Source organism: Zootoca vivipara, chromosome 11, assembly GCF_963506605.1.
Source record: "Zootoca vivipara chromosome 11, rZooViv1.1, whole genome shotgun sequence".
Taxonomy (NCBI): domain Eukaryota; kingdom Metazoa; phylum Chordata; class Lepidosauria; order Squamata; family Lacertidae; genus Zootoca; species Zootoca vivipara.
The window spans coordinates 50,455,288-50,473,772 of record NC_083286.1 but is presented as its reverse complement, the minus strand read 5'-3'; the positions used below and the strand labels follow the sequence as shown (position 1 = coordinate 50,473,772).

Genomic DNA, 18,485 nt, shown 5'->3' with positions numbered 1-18,485 from the left:
CTGACCTTTTCCACCTCTACAGTGCACTAAGTGAGGATGTTTCCTTTGAATATGTGCCCTGATCAGATCTTCACAAGGCCCAAACTCAAAACATCTTGGGAAGGGTCAGCTCCCAAGAACTGGCCTTTTATCGCAACGCTTATCTTCAGGGAACCTCATGAGCCTGGGTCAGGTCTTCTTCTTCTTCCAAGCCTTCTTGGAAAAGGAAAGCTTGACAATCCGATTCCTATAAAATCTGAGATCTGTATTTCCCCCTCCACTTAAATGTGATGTAAATATAATGTACAGTACAGATCAACATATTTTCTTTTGTTCTGTGAATTGAATGGTGTTATTTTGACATTTCAGCTGGAGTGACCACAGAAGGAATTCAGACCGCTACTGGTGCTCCTGAACAATTGGTATCTGAAACTAAAATTCCAGAAGAGGAGCATGACCTTGTTGATGAGGACATCCCAGCAGGTAAACATTTGCATGTTTAATAATTCTGAGCCAGATCTCTTCATGTTTTGTGCTGCAAGTTGCTTGAAGTTTCGACTATGCTTTGGTGAAATTGTGTGCCGAATCTCATTTCAAAGACATTTCAGGGATAAAAAATGGGATATATTTTGCTTAGAAACCATATTACTTCAAATGTTCACTCAGTTTATTGCATGCTTAGCCCTCACCAATGAACTTCAGAGGTGGCATGCATATATAATCTTGGAATTTTTTAACAAAAGTGGGGCTAAGCTCTCCTGGCAAGGGCTTAATTCTTCCAATTTGGCTTGTATTCAGTTTACATTCGTTATGTAATTCAGAAGGTGATGGACAATGGATAGTCTTTTATTGCCATGTGTCTTGTCCTGACCATGGTCTCAAGTAGTTGCATATGGCTTTTAGGCAGTTGTAAAGATTTAAAACAGGGGTGGCTGTCCTGTGGCCCTCCAGATGATGTTGTAGTCCAGTCCTAAATGGCCTCGGTCCAGTATACCTGAAGGTGCGTCTCCACCTCCATCGTTCTGCCCAGATACTGAGGTCCAGCTTCCGAGGGCCTTGGTGGTGGCTGGCCTAGAGGATCACAGCACTCCCTGTATGGTTTAATTTGACACAAGAACCTGTTTTTAATGCAAGAACTTCACCCTGGATGTGAGAAGCAACATGAATACGGAACAGGGTATGCTTGAGCATGTACTGAGTGCTAGCCAAAAGTTAGAACCTACATTGGCTCCCAGTACGTTTCCGAGCACAATTCAAAGTGTTGGTGCTGACCTTTAAAGCCCTAAACAGCTTCGGTCCAGTATACCTGAAGGAGCGTCTCCACCCCCATCGTTCTGCCCGGACACTGAGGTCCAGTGCTGAGGGTCTTCTGGCGGTTCCCTCGCTGTGAGAAGCCAAGTTACAGGGAACCAGGCAGAGGGTCTTCTCGGTAGTGGCTCCCGCCCTGTGGAATGCCCTCCCACCAGATGTCAAAGAGAAAAACATCTACCAGTCTTTTAGAAGACATCTGAAGGCAGACTGTTTAGAGAAGCTTTTAATGTTTAACAGACCATTGTATTTTAATATTTTGTTGGAAGCTGCCCAGAGTGGCTGGGGAAACCCAGCCAGATGGACGGGGTATAAATATTATTATTATTATTATTATTATTATTATTATTATTGCCATCAGTCCCATCTAGCAAGGCTCATAAGTCAGACTTGAAGGGGTTTGGGAGTCCAGCAACATCTAGCTTGCCGAAGATAACCCCCGATTTAAAAACATCTTCATGGATCTAATGTTGGAAATGTGTATTCTTCTAAGTGGCAGGCTTCAAAGATAATTCTTCCTTGGAGCTGCTTACTGCAAAATGAATGAATTAGCACATTAAAATCCACATATGCAGTGGCTGACAAAGCAGAAGAAGCTAGAAAGAGAAGCCCCTGCCCTGAGTCGCTTACAGTCTAAATATTAACAAAGGGTAGGAAGAGTCTAATGTGAATGAACTTTGAGGTGAAATTACTCTACAGCAACAGCTGCATAGAAGAATATGTTAAATAAACCATACTTCTTTCTTGAATTGACTTATTCTCTTTAACAGAGATGATGTAAACTATGACGGAAGAGTGCTTTGTACTCAAAACAATTTAAATAACTAAAAGACTTCCCTAGCATGTCGGCAAAGCAGTTAACAAGTTTCCAACTTCCAGATTGTGCAGTCTTGTTCTTGGATTCTATGACTTGATTGAGCTCTATATAGATTTCTCAGCAAGTTTAAAAGAAAACTGTACTGTATTTCTATTGACTGGAAGCCTATATAAATTACATTATGAAAAAAATCTGGTAGGCATACAAAGAGTGAAAACGCGTATCAAGAGCTGTAAATTTTATTTTGGCGGCAATAGAAGGGAGCTGAGATTTAGGTAGTAGCTTGAACATTTATGCTAAGAAACAGCATGGGGCAATAAATCAATTTGGGCTTTGGAAGATCTCCTGCATTTTGCAAACTCTGAGTAATGTTTCCTGCTCACTAGACTCACAGTTGTACATTTGTTTGTCTATTACAGATTTTGCTTTCATTTTATGCTTTGGGGGTGGAATGGTTTTTAATATTTTATCTTTTGTTATTGTGAGCCACGTTGCATTGAGTTAGGTTGTCTGCGTCCATCCGACTCAAGAGACATTGGGCTGCAATTCTGGGGTTGAAGTCACTGGTGTGTTAGTGGCACAAAAGTGACCTCCCTGGGGTGCAAGCCTGGACAGTGTACAGTGGTACCTTGGTTCTCAAACTTAATCTGTTCCTGAAGTCCGTTCCAAAACCAAAGCGTTCCAAAACCAAGGCGTGCTTTTCCATAGAAAGTAATGCAAAATGGATTAATCCATTCCAGACTTTTAAAAACAACCCCTAAAACAGCAATTTAACATGAATTTTACTATCTAATGAGACCATTGATCCGTAAAATGAGAGCAATAAACAATGTACTGCAGTCACACAGTCAATCAATCAGTGGCTGAATTGGGTTCCACACAGTCACAAAAACAAAACAAAAAAACTGCAAAAACGCAAAAGAAATAGCAAAAACAGAGAGACCTCAGCGTAGCACTCAAAACAGAGGATGTTCGGCTTCCGAACAAAGTTCGCAAACCAGAACACTTAATTCCGGGTTTGCAGTGTTTGGGTTCCAAGTTGTTTGCATACCAAGGCGTTTGAGAACCAAGGTACCACTGTATATGGCAGTCCTGGGATGCCCAGACGACAAGACCCCGCTCTTGTCCTCGCTGATGTGGTCCAAGGGAAAGCAGAGCAATGCGTTTGGCACAGCTTGGCTAGAGGAGCTGCCAGAAGGAGGTGTACAAGGCATCATCCAACCGTTGTAGGGACTCCGCTCCAATGTTCAGAACTATTAGCTGCTGTTTCATACTGTTTTAAAGGTGTTGCTGTGTTGGTTTTAACATGCTGGAAACTGTCTAGAGAACATAGTTGGATAGACAGTATGATAGAATCATAGAGTCGGCAGAGACAATGAGGAACATCTAGTCCAACTCCCTGCGGTGCAGGAATCTTTTGCCCAACATGGAGATTAAGAGCCTCATGCTCCACCAACTGAGCCATCAGCTCATTTCACCCAGGCACCCCCAAACTGCAGCCCTTCAGATGTTTTGGCCTACAACTCCCATGATCCCTAGTTAACAGGACCAATGGTCGGGGAAGATGGGAATTTTACTCCAAAACATCTGGAGGGCTGAGGTTTGGGGATGCCTGATTCAACCTATATAAATCAGCAGAACTGACATTTGTGGGCACATTATTTTAGGCCTAACTATAATAAAAGGAAATAAATTGATGGAAAGGCTCCTTCAATATTTTCAAGCAATGCATGTTTTGTTAATTTAAATCCTAAATCAGCTCACGTTTCCTGAAATAGGTTAAAGAGACTTTGGCACTAGGGTTTTTAGGCATAAACAACATTTATTTAAATTTATTTGGTTAACATGCAGGTGATTGGTCGGCCTAGAAATTCTGTAACTCAATGGCTGCCTTGATAGCTGAGCATTCTGTTTTTCTTCAAAAAGTAAATATTGCCTTTGACGGACACAGATGAAGCTGGAAATAGTCAAATCAATTTACAACTATAAAAATGATATGAAAAGAATAGCCCTTAGTTGCAGAATGACAACTGGGAAACTCAAATAAGGAAATATTAAGTTGTTCCTGTGACAACTTAAATCTCACCCTGCCATCTTAAAATATGATACAGCTTCTTTCTGTGTCTGTATTTTAAATGCTAATACCTATTGATTTGCTTCATAATGTGTGTGTGTGTGTGTGTGTGTGTGTGTGTGTGTGTGTGTGTATGCCATTGTCCCCAGGAATTGCTTTCAGCAACTCACCTAAACTTTTTATTTATCATTTTTAAAAGAGAACAACAACTGCAACAAAACCCCCACTGTTCTATACCAGTCCTTTGGGAGATTAATTTTTTCTTTTTTTTTCTTTTTGGCAATTGGGGGCATTAAAAAATTCTGAAGCCTCTTTCAGATACAGGTTTCCACATTACTCCCAATTCAAATATTCCTTGGAGGACATTGCAAAAAAGAAGAATTGTTGCATTATTTCTGCTTAAAATGAATTACACAGTTTGGTTATTCCCAGCTTCTGATTTGGACATTCGTCAAGCTAAAAGCAAAAGGGAATCGTTCTGCATTGAATGAATTCAACTGGGAAGTTAAAAATTTGGGGAAATGCAAAATAATATTCTGATTATTCCAGCCCAAGAATAGTTGGCTTAAAAAAAAGATAGATATTTCAAGCTTCCAAGACACTTTGAGAAAAACATAACCATACACCCTTTTATTCTTAAGGAAGAAACAATACATCTTTCGATGCACTCCTGGTCTCTTCTTTAAAATGTGTGTTGATGCTTGAAAATTTAAATAGGAAAGTGCTGCACACCCTTTATATTTCTGATGGCAAATAGTAACCCTGCTAAGTGGATGTAGCTGCATGGGTTAATACTGCAGTCAGTGTCTGTGACGATAGTCTTCGCCTCCTCATGGTCAGCACAGCTGACCACATAATAGGAGTAAAGGTCAAATGTCACTGACATTGTCAAAAGCAGAGAATATGATACTATATCACGACTTCTTGTTGACAGATAGAACTACGTACCTCCAAGTACAAAGCAATATCATCATATTAGGAACGAAACGGCAGAATATTCCAGAGCCCTAAAGCAGAGCACAATGCGCTCTTCCCTCCCTGACCCATGACTTTGGCATTTTGCATTTGTGCAGAATGGCAAAAGGAGCATGTAATAGTGCGTCTCCTGCCTCTGTGCTACACCAGTCATTTCCTGGGTGGCCTCTGTTCTCCCTGTTTGACCAAGCACCTAATATGTTGCTTTCCTTCCTATTGGGTTAAATGTGGTTTTGTCACTGGCTATGCAATGAACCCAATCTAAACCATTTCATTTTTAATTTCTAAGGAGAAGTAGAATGGGCCATCCTTTGGGAAGCATTCCCCTTTATATGTACTCTGTTACATATGGTTATATCCATGAAAAAAATACTCCCAATTTTCCATAATATTCCCCCAAATGATACATGTTCATCTGAAATCTCAGCAAGAATGCTCCAGCGCCTTCTCTTTTTTTGATGCTGTGTGGTAGGTGATAGAACCACGATTTTTTTAAAAAAAATTCACACCTTATTTTTTGTGAATTAAGATGACATGATTCCTTCCATTGATTTACTCAAGCTTCATAAGTTTCCTACATGCAAACAGAAGAAAGAGCAGTAGACTTATTCTGGATGTGCGGTGAAATACATTTTGCCACTTACTAGAGTTCAGCTGATTTAGAATAATTCTTGTCAGTGATATGAAATAGACTTCAAAGCAGTCTTCAAAGAGTTTGTGGGTTCTGTCAATGAGCAGAAATTTAATTTGGAGATCTTGTTTATGGTGCTCTGTATTCTGACCTGTTAGCACCAAGCAGAACACATGGAGGGATAGTGAGAAACACATAAACACGTCTTGAAATAGTTCCTCATTGTAGCCAGTTTTTCCATGTTAAGTCATCCACCTCAATAAGCACCAAACACATTGCACTCCAGTACCTCTTACTACAAATATATTTCATAGACATGGAAAAGTGCATTGTCACTATAAGTTCAGGAATGTAAATGCAATACAAATGAATCCTTTTTTTAAAAAATGCATCTAGTGCTGAAAAGTATCTTTTTCCAGTGTTCAGGGATATAGTTTGAAGGAGGATTTAGTGTGAGACTGAGTATTGATTTGGGTTTGTTGGTGGTTTCTGAGGTTCCCTGCTAATAAAGCATCTGTATATTCCTTCTGGCTGGCAGAGTTGAGGTAATTTTGCACCTTATTGAAGGGTGAACTAAGTCTAGAATGCAAAAATAGAAGCTACTATGAAAATACATGCCATTGCTACATGCTTGGCTTAAAAAACCAGTTTATTCTTCCTATGTCTGCTGGAGGGATATTTTCTAGCACTTTTATACATCCAACAGTGTACAGGGACAAACAGTGTAGAGAAGCTTAATGCGAGTTAAAATCAAAGCATTTCACTTCTGGTTCTCAGCTGCATAGCACTTGTAGAAGTTGCAAATCACCCAGGAGCTTCCCTCTCAAAAAGTTAAATTCCACCGAGGTCAGTGACACCTACTCGGAAATAAATGAACATAGGGTTGTGAGTTTGTGATGCAAGATCCATCATACTTGGGGGTACTCATTTCTTAGAATCATAGCGTTGGAGCCTCATCTACTCCAACTCCCTGAAATGCAGGAATCTCAATTTAGGCTACTAAAGAAACTTTGAAGAGTAGCTTTCAAGGGTGTTCGTGACAGCAAGAATTTCCTATCATAATTATGGTTTTAGGATCATGGTTCCAGACTTGCAGATTCTGAATGCTGTGCAGCAGAACTATTTGCGGTATTTACCCATTTATGGAGCCTTATTACGGTTGCAGAGTAATGCTGACCTAGCTGAAGATGTGTTTGATTTAGTATTAAACAGACACTCTCTAAAATTACTGTCCCTGCTAATAATGTGAATGAAACAGAATAACTTCCGTTTTATACTCATGGCTGAAACCTGCAATAAATAACAAAAGGCCCCCAAGCCTGTCTTATCCCCTGTTCCTTCAGTGGCATAAACCACTCTGCTACCAGCTAATATTGGTGAGATGGGAATAGGGACTCTTTTTCAGTAACTCTCCAATCTTTTTCACAGTCAGCATTCTGCAACCTTCCAACTGAACCAAATGTTCTCCTTCGTTATCCTCTTGACTTTCTCTGAGGGTTCATTAAATTCTACTGCCCCCAGCTGCCATTGCTGCCTCTGACTATTTTTTGCAATTAAATTATTATTTTTTTCAGCATGGGCCAGAAAGCTCTTGCTTTGCTTTTCACAAATCTGCACCATGCTGTTTTGTAAAGTGCTTTTCATAATGTGAGCCTTTGTTTCAAGAGCCCAGGTTTATTTCCACTTCAGTAGAACCTTTGCATGTTTTTAAGTAGGAGCTCTCATTGAAAGCCTATACGGTTGGTGTCAGTGCCCATAAGGGCAACACCGCAAGCAAATACAGATTTCTTTCTTCTCTTCCCTTAACTCCTGAAAACATTTATTTAAATGCAATCCTTTCTTCAGTGCTTTGTTTTTAGGATCATAAAAAGGTAAAGGGACCCCTGACCTTTAGGTCCAGTCGCGGATGACTCTGGGGTTGTGGCGCTCATCTCGCTTTACTGGCCGAGGGAGCCGGCGTACAGCTTCCGGGTCATGTGGCCAGCATGACTAAGCCGCGTCTGGCAAACCAGCAGATGGAAACACTGTTTACCTTCCCACCAGAGCGGTACCTATTTATCTACTTGCACTTCGACGTGCTTTCGAACTGCTAGGTGGGCAGGAGCAGGGACCGAGCAACGGGAACTCACCCCGTTGTGGGGATTCAAGCTGCCGACCTTCTGATCGGCAAGCCCTAGGCTCTGGTTTAACAAGTCAGGTCACTGATTCATCTAGCTCAGTATTGTCTGGTCTGACTAGTACAGTGGTACCTCGGGTTAAGAACTTAATTCATTCTGGAGGTCCGTCCTTAACCTGAAACTGTTCTTAACCTGAGGTACCACTTTAGCTAATGGGGTCTCCCGCTGCCGCTGCGCCACCGCCACGCGATTTCTGTTATCATCCTGAAGCAAAGTTCTTAACCTGAGTGAGGTACTATTTCTGGGTGAGCAGAATCTGTAACCTGAAACATCTGTAACCCGAGGTACCACTGTACTGTCTGGGGATGGGGAAATAATGGCAACTTTTTCCTTATTCTGTTCTTAGATCAGTTTCCGTGCACAATCGGTGGCATAATGCTTGCTTGAAACACAGTTCTGTTGGGAATCATGGGGCCAGTGAATCTTACTATACCTATGCAACCATCTCTCTGTTTGTTTGTTTGCTTGCTTGCTTGCTTGCTTGCTTGCTTGCACTGTTGTGTAAAAACCGCTGGATCTGCAGGGGGAACCTTCACATACACACCTTCCCATATGGGTTCCTTGCATAAAGGTGTGTGGTAAGCAGACACCATGCCTCTTTTTATGCTTATGGATTGATTCTCTGACCTAAACTGAAGGCACTACAGAGCCTGGGAAAAAGGAGGGAGGGATTTGCGCATCCCTACAAAGGAAACATAGGGATGCCTACAGAGGTAGATATTGAAAATTTCAAGTTTTGTGACATTTGTCTTGAGTAATACGTTGCATGGGGGAATGCATCATGTTGACTTGGGGGTTTGCATTTTCAGCAATCTCCCCTACATACAGTATATAATATGCAGTACTGCCCCAAAAGGGTTGGATGGGTTGAATAGTATCTGCATATTGGGCCAGTGTCTGTTAGTGGGTTAAACAAATCCTTCAGCTTCCCAAAGTGCCTTCTCATTCTGGAAAAGGTGAGCCAGGTTCCAAGCCCTACAACAAGGCAGTAAATTTATGTGCACACATTAACATCCAGTTATACATCCTTGAAAATCTCCTGTACTGAAAAGCGTTGCCATTTTTAAAATTCTGCTTAGAAGGCTCTTCCCATAATTTCTGTGGCTTTTCATAAGATGTTATCTGTCTCTTGAAACTTAAACTAGTCTACGTAAATCACTCTGCTCCATTCATGTAAAATGGGCCCAAGTTGGCTGCTTTATGGTCCTCGAGGGTCAGAGTTCAACGCTGCTGTCAGAAACCACCGGCTTTTTCTTTCATCAGCATTACCGTTGCATCTGACAGCTTGCATTGCTGAATAAAGGGAGTTGCAAAGATGGGAAAGCCGGGTGATATTGTCTTTAATAATTTATACACATTTCACCATTTCTTAAAGGAGCATGGCTGGCTAAATCTCACTTTTTTGAAATCATGGTTTATTCAGAAAACTTGTAAGTGATCTATGACTTTGGAACTGTGTGTGTACATTTAGTTTTGTTCAACTGTAAAAGAAGTGCAAGAAGACAGAGAATTTTTCTTTTCAAAGACGGCAAAGTTACTTTAAAACCTTTAAAAAAATTGTATTAAATAACTCAAAGCTGGGCGTGTAAACAAAGTTTATTTCACACACCTATTAGTATGCTTACCACAGTTTGTGCTAACCCACAACATGGACCATAAACATGATAAATTCAGTTTTAGTTTTAGTTTAATTTTTTCCAAGGAAAATATAAAGTGTGAAGCCCTCCTGGTTTCCTAAAATAATTCTGAAAATAATTTACCCAGATTTAGCTTACAATGGAGCTGCAGATATTGTGGTGGTGGTCTTTAAAAGTTGCCAGGGAATGTATTTTCAGGTGGTCCTTGCGCTCTGGTCAGCGACCGAAATAAATCGATTCAATCATGGTGTCCTTGCCTGCAGCTTTGCTCTTAACCACTTGGGGGTCTCATTTTCTTAAGTCAAGTGCTGTAATGAAGTTGGTTAGGGCTGGAATACATCCGGATTTTCCTGGACGTTACTGGGATTTCAAAGGTGGAATTAACATCCGGGGCGGGGGGGTGGGGATTTCTGAAAGGTGGCGCTTTGTCCTGGACCTTAGGCAAGTCAATCAAAAAATTGTGGTTTTGGTGGGGTTTGTAAAAATAATAATAATTCGGGGTGTCCTGTTTTTTACTTTTTGAAATATGGCAACCCTAATGTTGGTTATTAAAACTAAAGCACCAGCCTCTGACATGTGTACAAGAAGGGAAGGCATAACTGTGGTAGAAAGCAGACCTTTGTGGAGAAATAACCTTCAAAATGAACTTTCAGGTTTGGCCTCTGGTGTGCTGGACGATACTACCTCGCAGATGGAAATAAATTACATTAGACTGTGGCACACTATTATATATATTCTATATATTACATGGATTGCCCTTATAATTGATCACAAGTCCATATGAAAAAAGTTGTAATTCACAAGAGTAATGACAGCAATGTCTCATATTTCAGGGGTTTTACATCACACCTGTGAATTATGACTATCCATGTGCAAACTCTGATAAAAATGGGGGGAAAGGGATTTTTAAAAAAATCAGGCTGCTGGCCTGCTCTGGCTTTTGTTTTGTTTTTTTTAAAAAAAAAAATAGGCAAAGTGCACTAGCTTTTTCTGGACAGGCACCTAGGAATAATTCTAATGCTGTGCTGGTAAATATAGAGGTGTATCCTGAAGCTCTCACTTGGACAAATGTAGAGTGCTGTTATATGAACCAGACAGCTGTCTTTAAGAAGGTGTTGGTAGCCGTAGTTGGCAACTAAATGGCAAACAAAACAAAACAATTGCAATATTACTTCTTGCACCTGTTTATGCAACAAAGGGCCCTGCCACTTAGCCATGTTCCTTGTATGTTAGCAAAGCCTGATCCAGGATTTAGGGATTCTGTGGGAAAGTTCTGCCCTGGCCTCTTTTTAATTTTTTTGTTATAAGCATTGTTAATTTTCTTCAACGTACAAAGCATCCAATAAAGAATATGTCCAACAAGTTGGTACTTCAAGGAGTTTAAATTAAGACATAAGGAAATCGAAAAAGGGGAGGGAAATGGTGGCAGGGATAAACAAGTGCAGAATGTAGTATACAGTTATACATTTATTTATTTTTTAATCTTTTAGCATTCTAGAGAACACCGCCCTCGGTGATTTTGTACTGCTAGCCATCTCTTCCTTATCTCCCCTCCCCCTCAGAATTACCCAGCTTATTGGAGGCAAAATCAAAATGGTGTCAAAGAGCTTCAAGTTGCAACTTGAACTTGAATCTGTACATGCCCCCCCCCAAAAAAAATCGAAAGCAAAACAAACTCAAAGGGGTGCTGAAAATGGGTCTTTTTGTGAGATCATTGTGGTTTCGTACTCCACAGTCCTAGAACTAGCATAGCATAACATTGGCTGAGCACCAACTTGCCACGTAAACTAGCTTGCCCATTTTGTTTGTGTCTGTGTGCATTCCGATTCACTATGTGGTCATCAGAACGGCACAAGAGTCAGTGGTACTTTATTGGCCACAGTTTTGATGCTCAGTGTGTGCCAGGGCAGCCATGCTTATAACAATGAAACATTGCCGGTTGCTTGGAGGAAATTGCTACCCATCCCAAGAAAATGGCGGACTGCATAATGCTACATTGCGTGCATGCAAATGTATAGTTCCTTTTCTTTGTATGGAACAATTCTATGGCAACTCAAACTCCACCATTGGCTATGTTGAAATAACCAATATGACATGCTCATTCAAATGTGTGAGCCCATGTGCCATTTTATATTAGCACTATCTGAGAAGTGCCTGCTGCTGATCAGATCTAGTTGTACTGGGCCCCCAGAAATCTGCTAGACTTTTCCTCGTGGCCACTATTTGTCATCGTTGTTGCAGTTGTAGCTTTATGGCTTTGTTTAAGTTGTACTTTGTCTTGATTGCCTTTCAGTCATAAAGATGATTTAATAATATGTATAAAAAAACGAAATGACTGTTTCCTGGCCCTTGAAACCCATTTATTCCCAATCCCCTTAAGTATAATCCCTCACATTCTCTTTTAAATCAATTTATATCTCTGACACACACACATAATATTGGATATAAACTCTCTTGTACTTTATTCTTGCTATAGAACTTGGGTCACTTTGGTGCAAAGTAGAGATGGATGAATCTGTCTATTTCTTGTCTGTGTCAGTTTTGACATGCTTCATTCATACGTCCATTCCATCCTGATTCAGCATTAATCTGAATATGTAATTTTAAAAACCATATGAAAATACATACTTAGCTTGTACTTAATACATGCCTTATCATTAAATATGCATTTTAATATGCATTTTATCATACCATTCGTACTTATATCATCTCTGTATATGCATTCCATGTATTATTATAATTTTGCACAACAACTGTCACAAAATTCAGAGAAGCATACAATCCCAAGAATAATTACATTCCAGTTTGTGTAGTTCATTGGATAAGTTTGTTTATAAATGCAGACCTATAGAGATTATTTTCCAAACTTAGTGCAAAGGCGGTAGAGTTGATATTGGAAGCTCTGGTATCAAAAATCCTCGCTGAAGATACAAAAACAGTTTTTAAAGCTGTTTGCCATGCCAAGACCATTTTAGGCTGATTTCCAAATGTGCTGAGCACACATTGCTGTAGCTCTTATATATAAAATTTTCAAAGCACAGGACTTCTTGGCAGTGCTGATAGGAACATTGCTTGCACTTTGTACATCTTGTTTCTTGAGTTGGCATTAATACCAAAAGCAAAATCTGAGACTTGTGCTTTTTGATGGAGCCGATAGGGATGGTTTTAGTTGGCTGGGTTACAGTGCTGCATTGGTTTCAGGGGAGGTGTTTAACTCTTTAAAATGATGGTTTGATGTTTTAATCTGGGCTTGCTATGTCCCTTAACTGGATTAATTCAGAACCTGAATAAGAACAGACTCGAAGCAGTTAGGACCAGGAGCAAGAGTCTTGTTGTTGCAGAAGGCATTTAACAAGTTACATTTTCTTCATTTCCTCATGTTTCTGTTCAAGGCTATGATGTCTGAGCCACAGTCCAAATAATTTAGAATGGTAAATACACATAGTATGTATTTCTTGGTTGTGCTTGTTGAAGCAAGTAGACTAGATAAACGGTGCATAAAATAAATTTACATCCACAAGCTCCTTTAGTCCCCTTGGGTGCAGCCAGAAATCCTTCTTCACAGAAGCAAAGACCATGGTTCAAGAAGCCCAGCCTTTCCTGACGACACCACCTGCACAGCCAGTGGTTTACTTCCAGTATCTTCCTCTCTTTTCCTAGGCCATGAACTTCAACAGGAAGGAATGATGGAAAAACCACCTATGCCCCCAAGGCCTTTCAGCTTCCTAACCAGAATCTCATAATCCTCTGGATAAGCCGGGTCTGGCAATATCATTTATATCCATGTGAATCAGAAGGAAGGGGTTGTGGTCAGTGGGCTTTATAATAATTGGCACATCATGAATCCTTGCACTTGGAAGAAAGCACACACAGCATGGCTCCAGACAGCCCTGCTTGTGTGTTATGTTCCTCCATGGATTCATCTCCTGCAGTGAGTGATCTTGCTCCTTCCTAGGGGCATCCCCTCCCCTGCATCCAGGAAAGCCCATTTTGCTCTAGTAAGAAATTCCTCATCTTGGCTGATACCTCGAAGTGTGGATAGACAGCCCTCTATTTGCTGCAGCTTTTCTTCCAGCAATGCTTGAGCTGGCTGCAGGTGTAGATCTGCACATTCTTGGCTGCTAAGCCTCCCCGCCCAACAGCTGACGCATGGAGTAGAGCAGCCATTGCCACCACTTTCCCACACAGCCTCCAGCTAGCCCCAGAGCTTCAATTCCAGTTGTGGATATTTTGGGTACAGTACTTTTGATCTGGATTGGAGAGAGAGCGGCAGATGGGGAGTTTAAAGGGTGCTTAGAGGGTGCTTACGCAATTTTCCACTTATGCACGCAGGGCGCCAGAACGTAACCTCTGCATAAGTGGGGAGTTGCCTGTATAACATGATGCTTCAGAAAATTGGGCAGAGAAAACAACAATTGAGAGATCACAAGTGCAGAGAAACTCCTGGTCAATCCAGCCAAACATGAATTAGAGCTCATTTTAAAACCTAGTCACTGATGGTGATGGCAAGAAATCATTCTTACTTCACTACCACTATTGCGTCCACTCAATGCTGTCCCAGAGAGTTTTCCTAGGTGGTGATTTAGTCCAGACGCGGCTACAATGGACTGCTTGGCAGCCCACTGTGACATGTTTGTGAAGTGCTTTGTAGATAAAATCACTCGCATTTGTTCTTGGACTTCACTTTAGTGGTGGTGGCAATATATATGGAGTTTTTGCCTGCTCTTATCCACCCCAATGATTTCAATTGCTTTAGCCTGAGGATGTGGATAAGGTGGTTACTTCTGTGGCCAACCATGTATACTCTAGAGTTGCTTACAGTTTAGCCTCCAGTTGTCACCTTTGTTCACTCACCATTCTCATTGGAATCCAGGCAGACAAAGTGGCTCTAGCAAAATGGTTGCATTCCAACGTTTTCCATGCTGTCCTCCTTCCCCCCTGCCCCATTCTTCTATGAATTGAGTTGTGCAGTGAGTTGGCATGGCTTGGGGGGAAAGGGCTTTGTGGACCAAATTGCTGAGCCTACGGGCAAGAAATTCCCCACCCCGATCCAGAAGTTTATCAGTCTGTTTATGGGACAGAAGCTGAATTGACTGTCCTCCTGGCTGACCTTTGCGGAGGTGGAACATGCAATGTGTGGTGCTGTTGAATCTCTTTGACCTCTTGGTGGTGTATTCCGTACCACTAACCATGGCATTCTCCATCACTCCCTGGCAGGACTGGAAACTGCCTTGGGAGGTCTCTTCTCCTAGAAGATAGGATTGGCCTTCTACCTGCCAAACATCAGCCAACTAACAAAAGCTTTTTCTTCTGTGAAGTTCACTGGGTGAATATTTGCATTAAACTTAAAATATCTTAGGGACACAGGTGGCGCTGTGGGTTAAACCACAAAGCCTAGGGCTTGCTGATCAGAAGGTCAGCGGTTCGAATCCCTGCAACGGGGTGAGCTCCCGTTGCTCGGTCCCAGCTCCTGCCAACCTAGCAGTTTGAAAGCATGTCAAAGTGCAAGTAGATAAATAGGGACCGCTACAGCGGGAAGGTAAACAGCATTTCTGTGTGCTGTACGCCGGCTCCCTTGGCCAATAACACAAGATGAGTGCGCAACCCCAGAGTCGGTCACGACTGGACCTAATGGTCAGGGGTCCCTTTACCTTTAATATATCTTATTTCTGCTTTGAAACCTCTGTGGGGGCTGAGTTTTGCAGAATAAAAGTGTTAGGTACCCGAAAGTCTACAAAGGCTCCATCACAGGCCCTTTGTCTGCTTCTCATCTGGATTGGTTGTTGCTTTCTGAGATGGGAGACTTGCAGGTTCCACCTGACCATCCTTTTTTTTCCATGTAAAAGTGTTTTTATTGGTAGGACTCCCAAAAGATAGACTTTGCCTTGTTGAGCCCCAGTTGCATCTTCCCCGGGTGAGGTTAGAAGAGGTTCAAATCCTCACTTCCTGTTTCCCATTCCATTGTGTTTTCCCACTACCAAATCGGGGTGCGTGGCTGACATTTTCTTGCAAAATGCTTGTCTGCACCCACCAACACTGATACAAACATGTTGCGTGCAGTTTTTACAGGCATTATCTGTGTGGGTTCATGGATCCTTTCTGCAGTGGGACTTGCTGTCTCCTTGAGAGCCTGTGACCATAAAGATTTTACATGGGAACCTTCTAACCTCTGAATGGGGTTTTTAAGGCAGAGGCCCTGTTAGCTTTTCCTGGCAGATAATGCTTATGCACACGTGCTCTTGTTTTCTGTGATGTCTGTGCTGCTTGGTTGCCTTCCGTGCAATGGTAATGTGAGGCTGTTTTCAGGGAAACGTCTTGGCTGAGATTCCTCCATTATAGGGGGTTGGACTAAATGACCCCTGGGGTCCCTTCCAACTCTGCAATTCTTTGATTCTATGTGTAGTGACAGTGCTGACAGGGTTGCTGTGGGGGTAGCTGTCAGTGTCACTACATCAGTTCTTGTTCCTCATGATATCATTTTGCATTCTGCTTGCTGATGGGAGTCTCGGCTAGGATCATGAATACATTTTTCTGACATGGCTGTGTTGGAAGCTGCCAGCTTAACAGAATCACAGGACCTGCCTGTAAATGATAGCTGGCACGCTGGAGTCCCTCTGTTCTTTATGCACCTTCATTAGTCTAACTGAATTCGCATCATAATATTTCAAATAATTTGCGCTCACTGAATAAGAAGCACCTCTTTAACCGATTTCACAGAAATGTCTTGACTCCCAAGAATCTGCATAATTCAGCTGGGAAAACAGTAAAAGATTACAGGGAAGTAAAATGCAATGTTCTGTTGAGGGTATTTTTTTACTGCCACTTTTTTTTTACTGCCACTTTTTTTTACTTTACTTTTACCTTTTTAATGGGTACCCTAAGATGTCATTCGCAAACCCTGTAATAAGTAACTGATTTGTGCAAAAACTCATCTTCTTGTGTAAATGCCCGTTTTATTAGAGCTTGCAGTGAAGAAGATTTTTGATTCTAAGTCCAAGGGAAAGGTCATGTCTCTCCCCCCACCCCCCCTTTTGTAGAGCACCTAGCATTTTTAGACATTGCATAAAAATTGTATAGTTAGTGATTTGTGCCCAGACCTGACAGTTTGCCCTGCCCTCCCTTCTTCCTCTGTTGAAGTTGGGTTTTGTTTAAGTGAAAAATGGCAGGTGCAACCATGCATTACTTCCCTCTCCTAAGACCACTACCTAAAATTTGGTGAGGAATAGAAGTTTGCAACAAATGAAACCATCTGTCATCCCCAGCCAACAAGCCCAACAGCCCCACTGTTCAGGACAATAATGGTGCCAAAGCCGGAGTCGGCCTCTGGACAAAGTTCCTGCTGGGTTTCATTTAAGTAGGTTAGACCAAACCTGAGAATCTTCCACAGATCCTGTCAACATAGATTTTGGTATGTGATCTTGCAGAAGCCTGTCCTAGACACATCAAAGAGGCTTTTAATTTGTATTTAATCACTCCTTGAAAAACCATCCACCATATCCTGCCTTGGCTATTATGTCAAATACTTGATGTAGTTAGTTTTTTTCTCACCCGTAGCAAATGTTGCCTCTTTTCAGATGCTAAATAAGAAAACCAACACTGTTTCCAACATGTTGCGTTTTCTCCTTTGCATTTCAATATAGGTTAGAATGCAAAGCTAAGGTACTGAAATTTATTTCTATAATGAAGGTTAGTTCTGTGTAGAGCGTAAAGTTAATGTGAAAGCTTATTTCTATTCAGCCTAATCAACAAAGTTCACAACATGTTACCAAAAGGGAATGTTTCTACAGCCTAATGATTGGGGGTGTTCACATAAATACAACTAAAAAAATTTTTAATGGAAAGCAGGACTTCCTGGTTATTACACAAAATTCTGTTACTTACTTTTTAATAATTGGACTAATAGGCCATCAAAATAGGCCATTTGAAAAAAAATAACAGTATGAACTTCAAACAAGAATTCAGTTATATGATAAGCAGGATGAACATCTTAAAAGGCTCTGGACATCTGTCCCTTTGAGAAGTCAAATCATCCTGGATTTAGGGCGATACAGGCGATCATATTTTGAAAAAAATACCCAAGCCCACCCCTGATGTAGGGGTTAACATCTCGGTAACGTAAAATAGGGCTGTGGTTGCAAATTTGCACACTTACTACGTACAGCTGGAGAAAGTTCTGTTAATAGTGGCCGAATCTGTGTATTGTTAATGCTATTGGTTTCGAACAACAACAAAACTTGAGATACAAATGTAGGAGCCATTCATTGCCTGTATGCCTGTAGGTCACTCACTTCCTTGTGTTTACTGAGAAGTTGTATCTATATGTCCCCAGGGATGGAACTGAGTGCTGCCCATGGTAACCATCGGAGAAATTAACTATTTTAATATAAATGGGATTGGGCATCCTACCCACAAGCCCAAAACTACAAGGAGAAAACCCTATAAAACTGGTAAATGAGAACTGCATATGCTCAGAAGCTTGGAACAGTGACAAAGGGGTGAGGTAGATAAAAACTAGGAGGAGGGAATGAAAAGGCCTTGTTGGAACCCTGAACAATTTTATAGTAGGGCCCACTTGTTTAAAAACGGAGTTAATCTCAGCTTGCTGTTGTTTAAATATAGTAAATCTAAATATAACAACAATAACTAGATTTCTTGCCTGCCTTTCACCATAAGAGCCCAAGGTAGGTTACAAAAATCAATCAAACGGACAAACAAAGATACAGTGGTACCTCGGGTTAAGAACTTATTTCGTTCCAGAGGTCCATTCTTAACCTTAACCTTTAGCTTTTGCTAATGGGGCCTCTTGCTGCCGCTGCACTGCTTGCGTGTGATTTCCGTTCCTATCCTGGGGCAATGTTCTTAACCTGGAGCAACCACTTCCTGGTTA

The 18,485-nt window shown here is 41.3% G+C and overlaps 1 protein-coding gene across 4 annotated transcripts in view; it reads left to right on the top strand.

The window, feature by feature from the left end:
* The window catches only part of WDR7 (WD repeat domain 7), a 206,361-nt gene that overhangs the window by 78,315 nt on the left and 109,561 nt on the right, over positions 1–18,485 (top strand). For all 4 annotated transcript variants that reach the window (XM_060280352.1, XM_060280350.1, XM_060280351.1 and 1 more), the window contains one exon: positions 349–462. In XM_060280352.1, the coding sequence (XP_060136335.1) occupies positions 349–462 (114 nt within the window). The remainder of the gene's footprint in view (positions 1–348; positions 463–18,485) is intronic.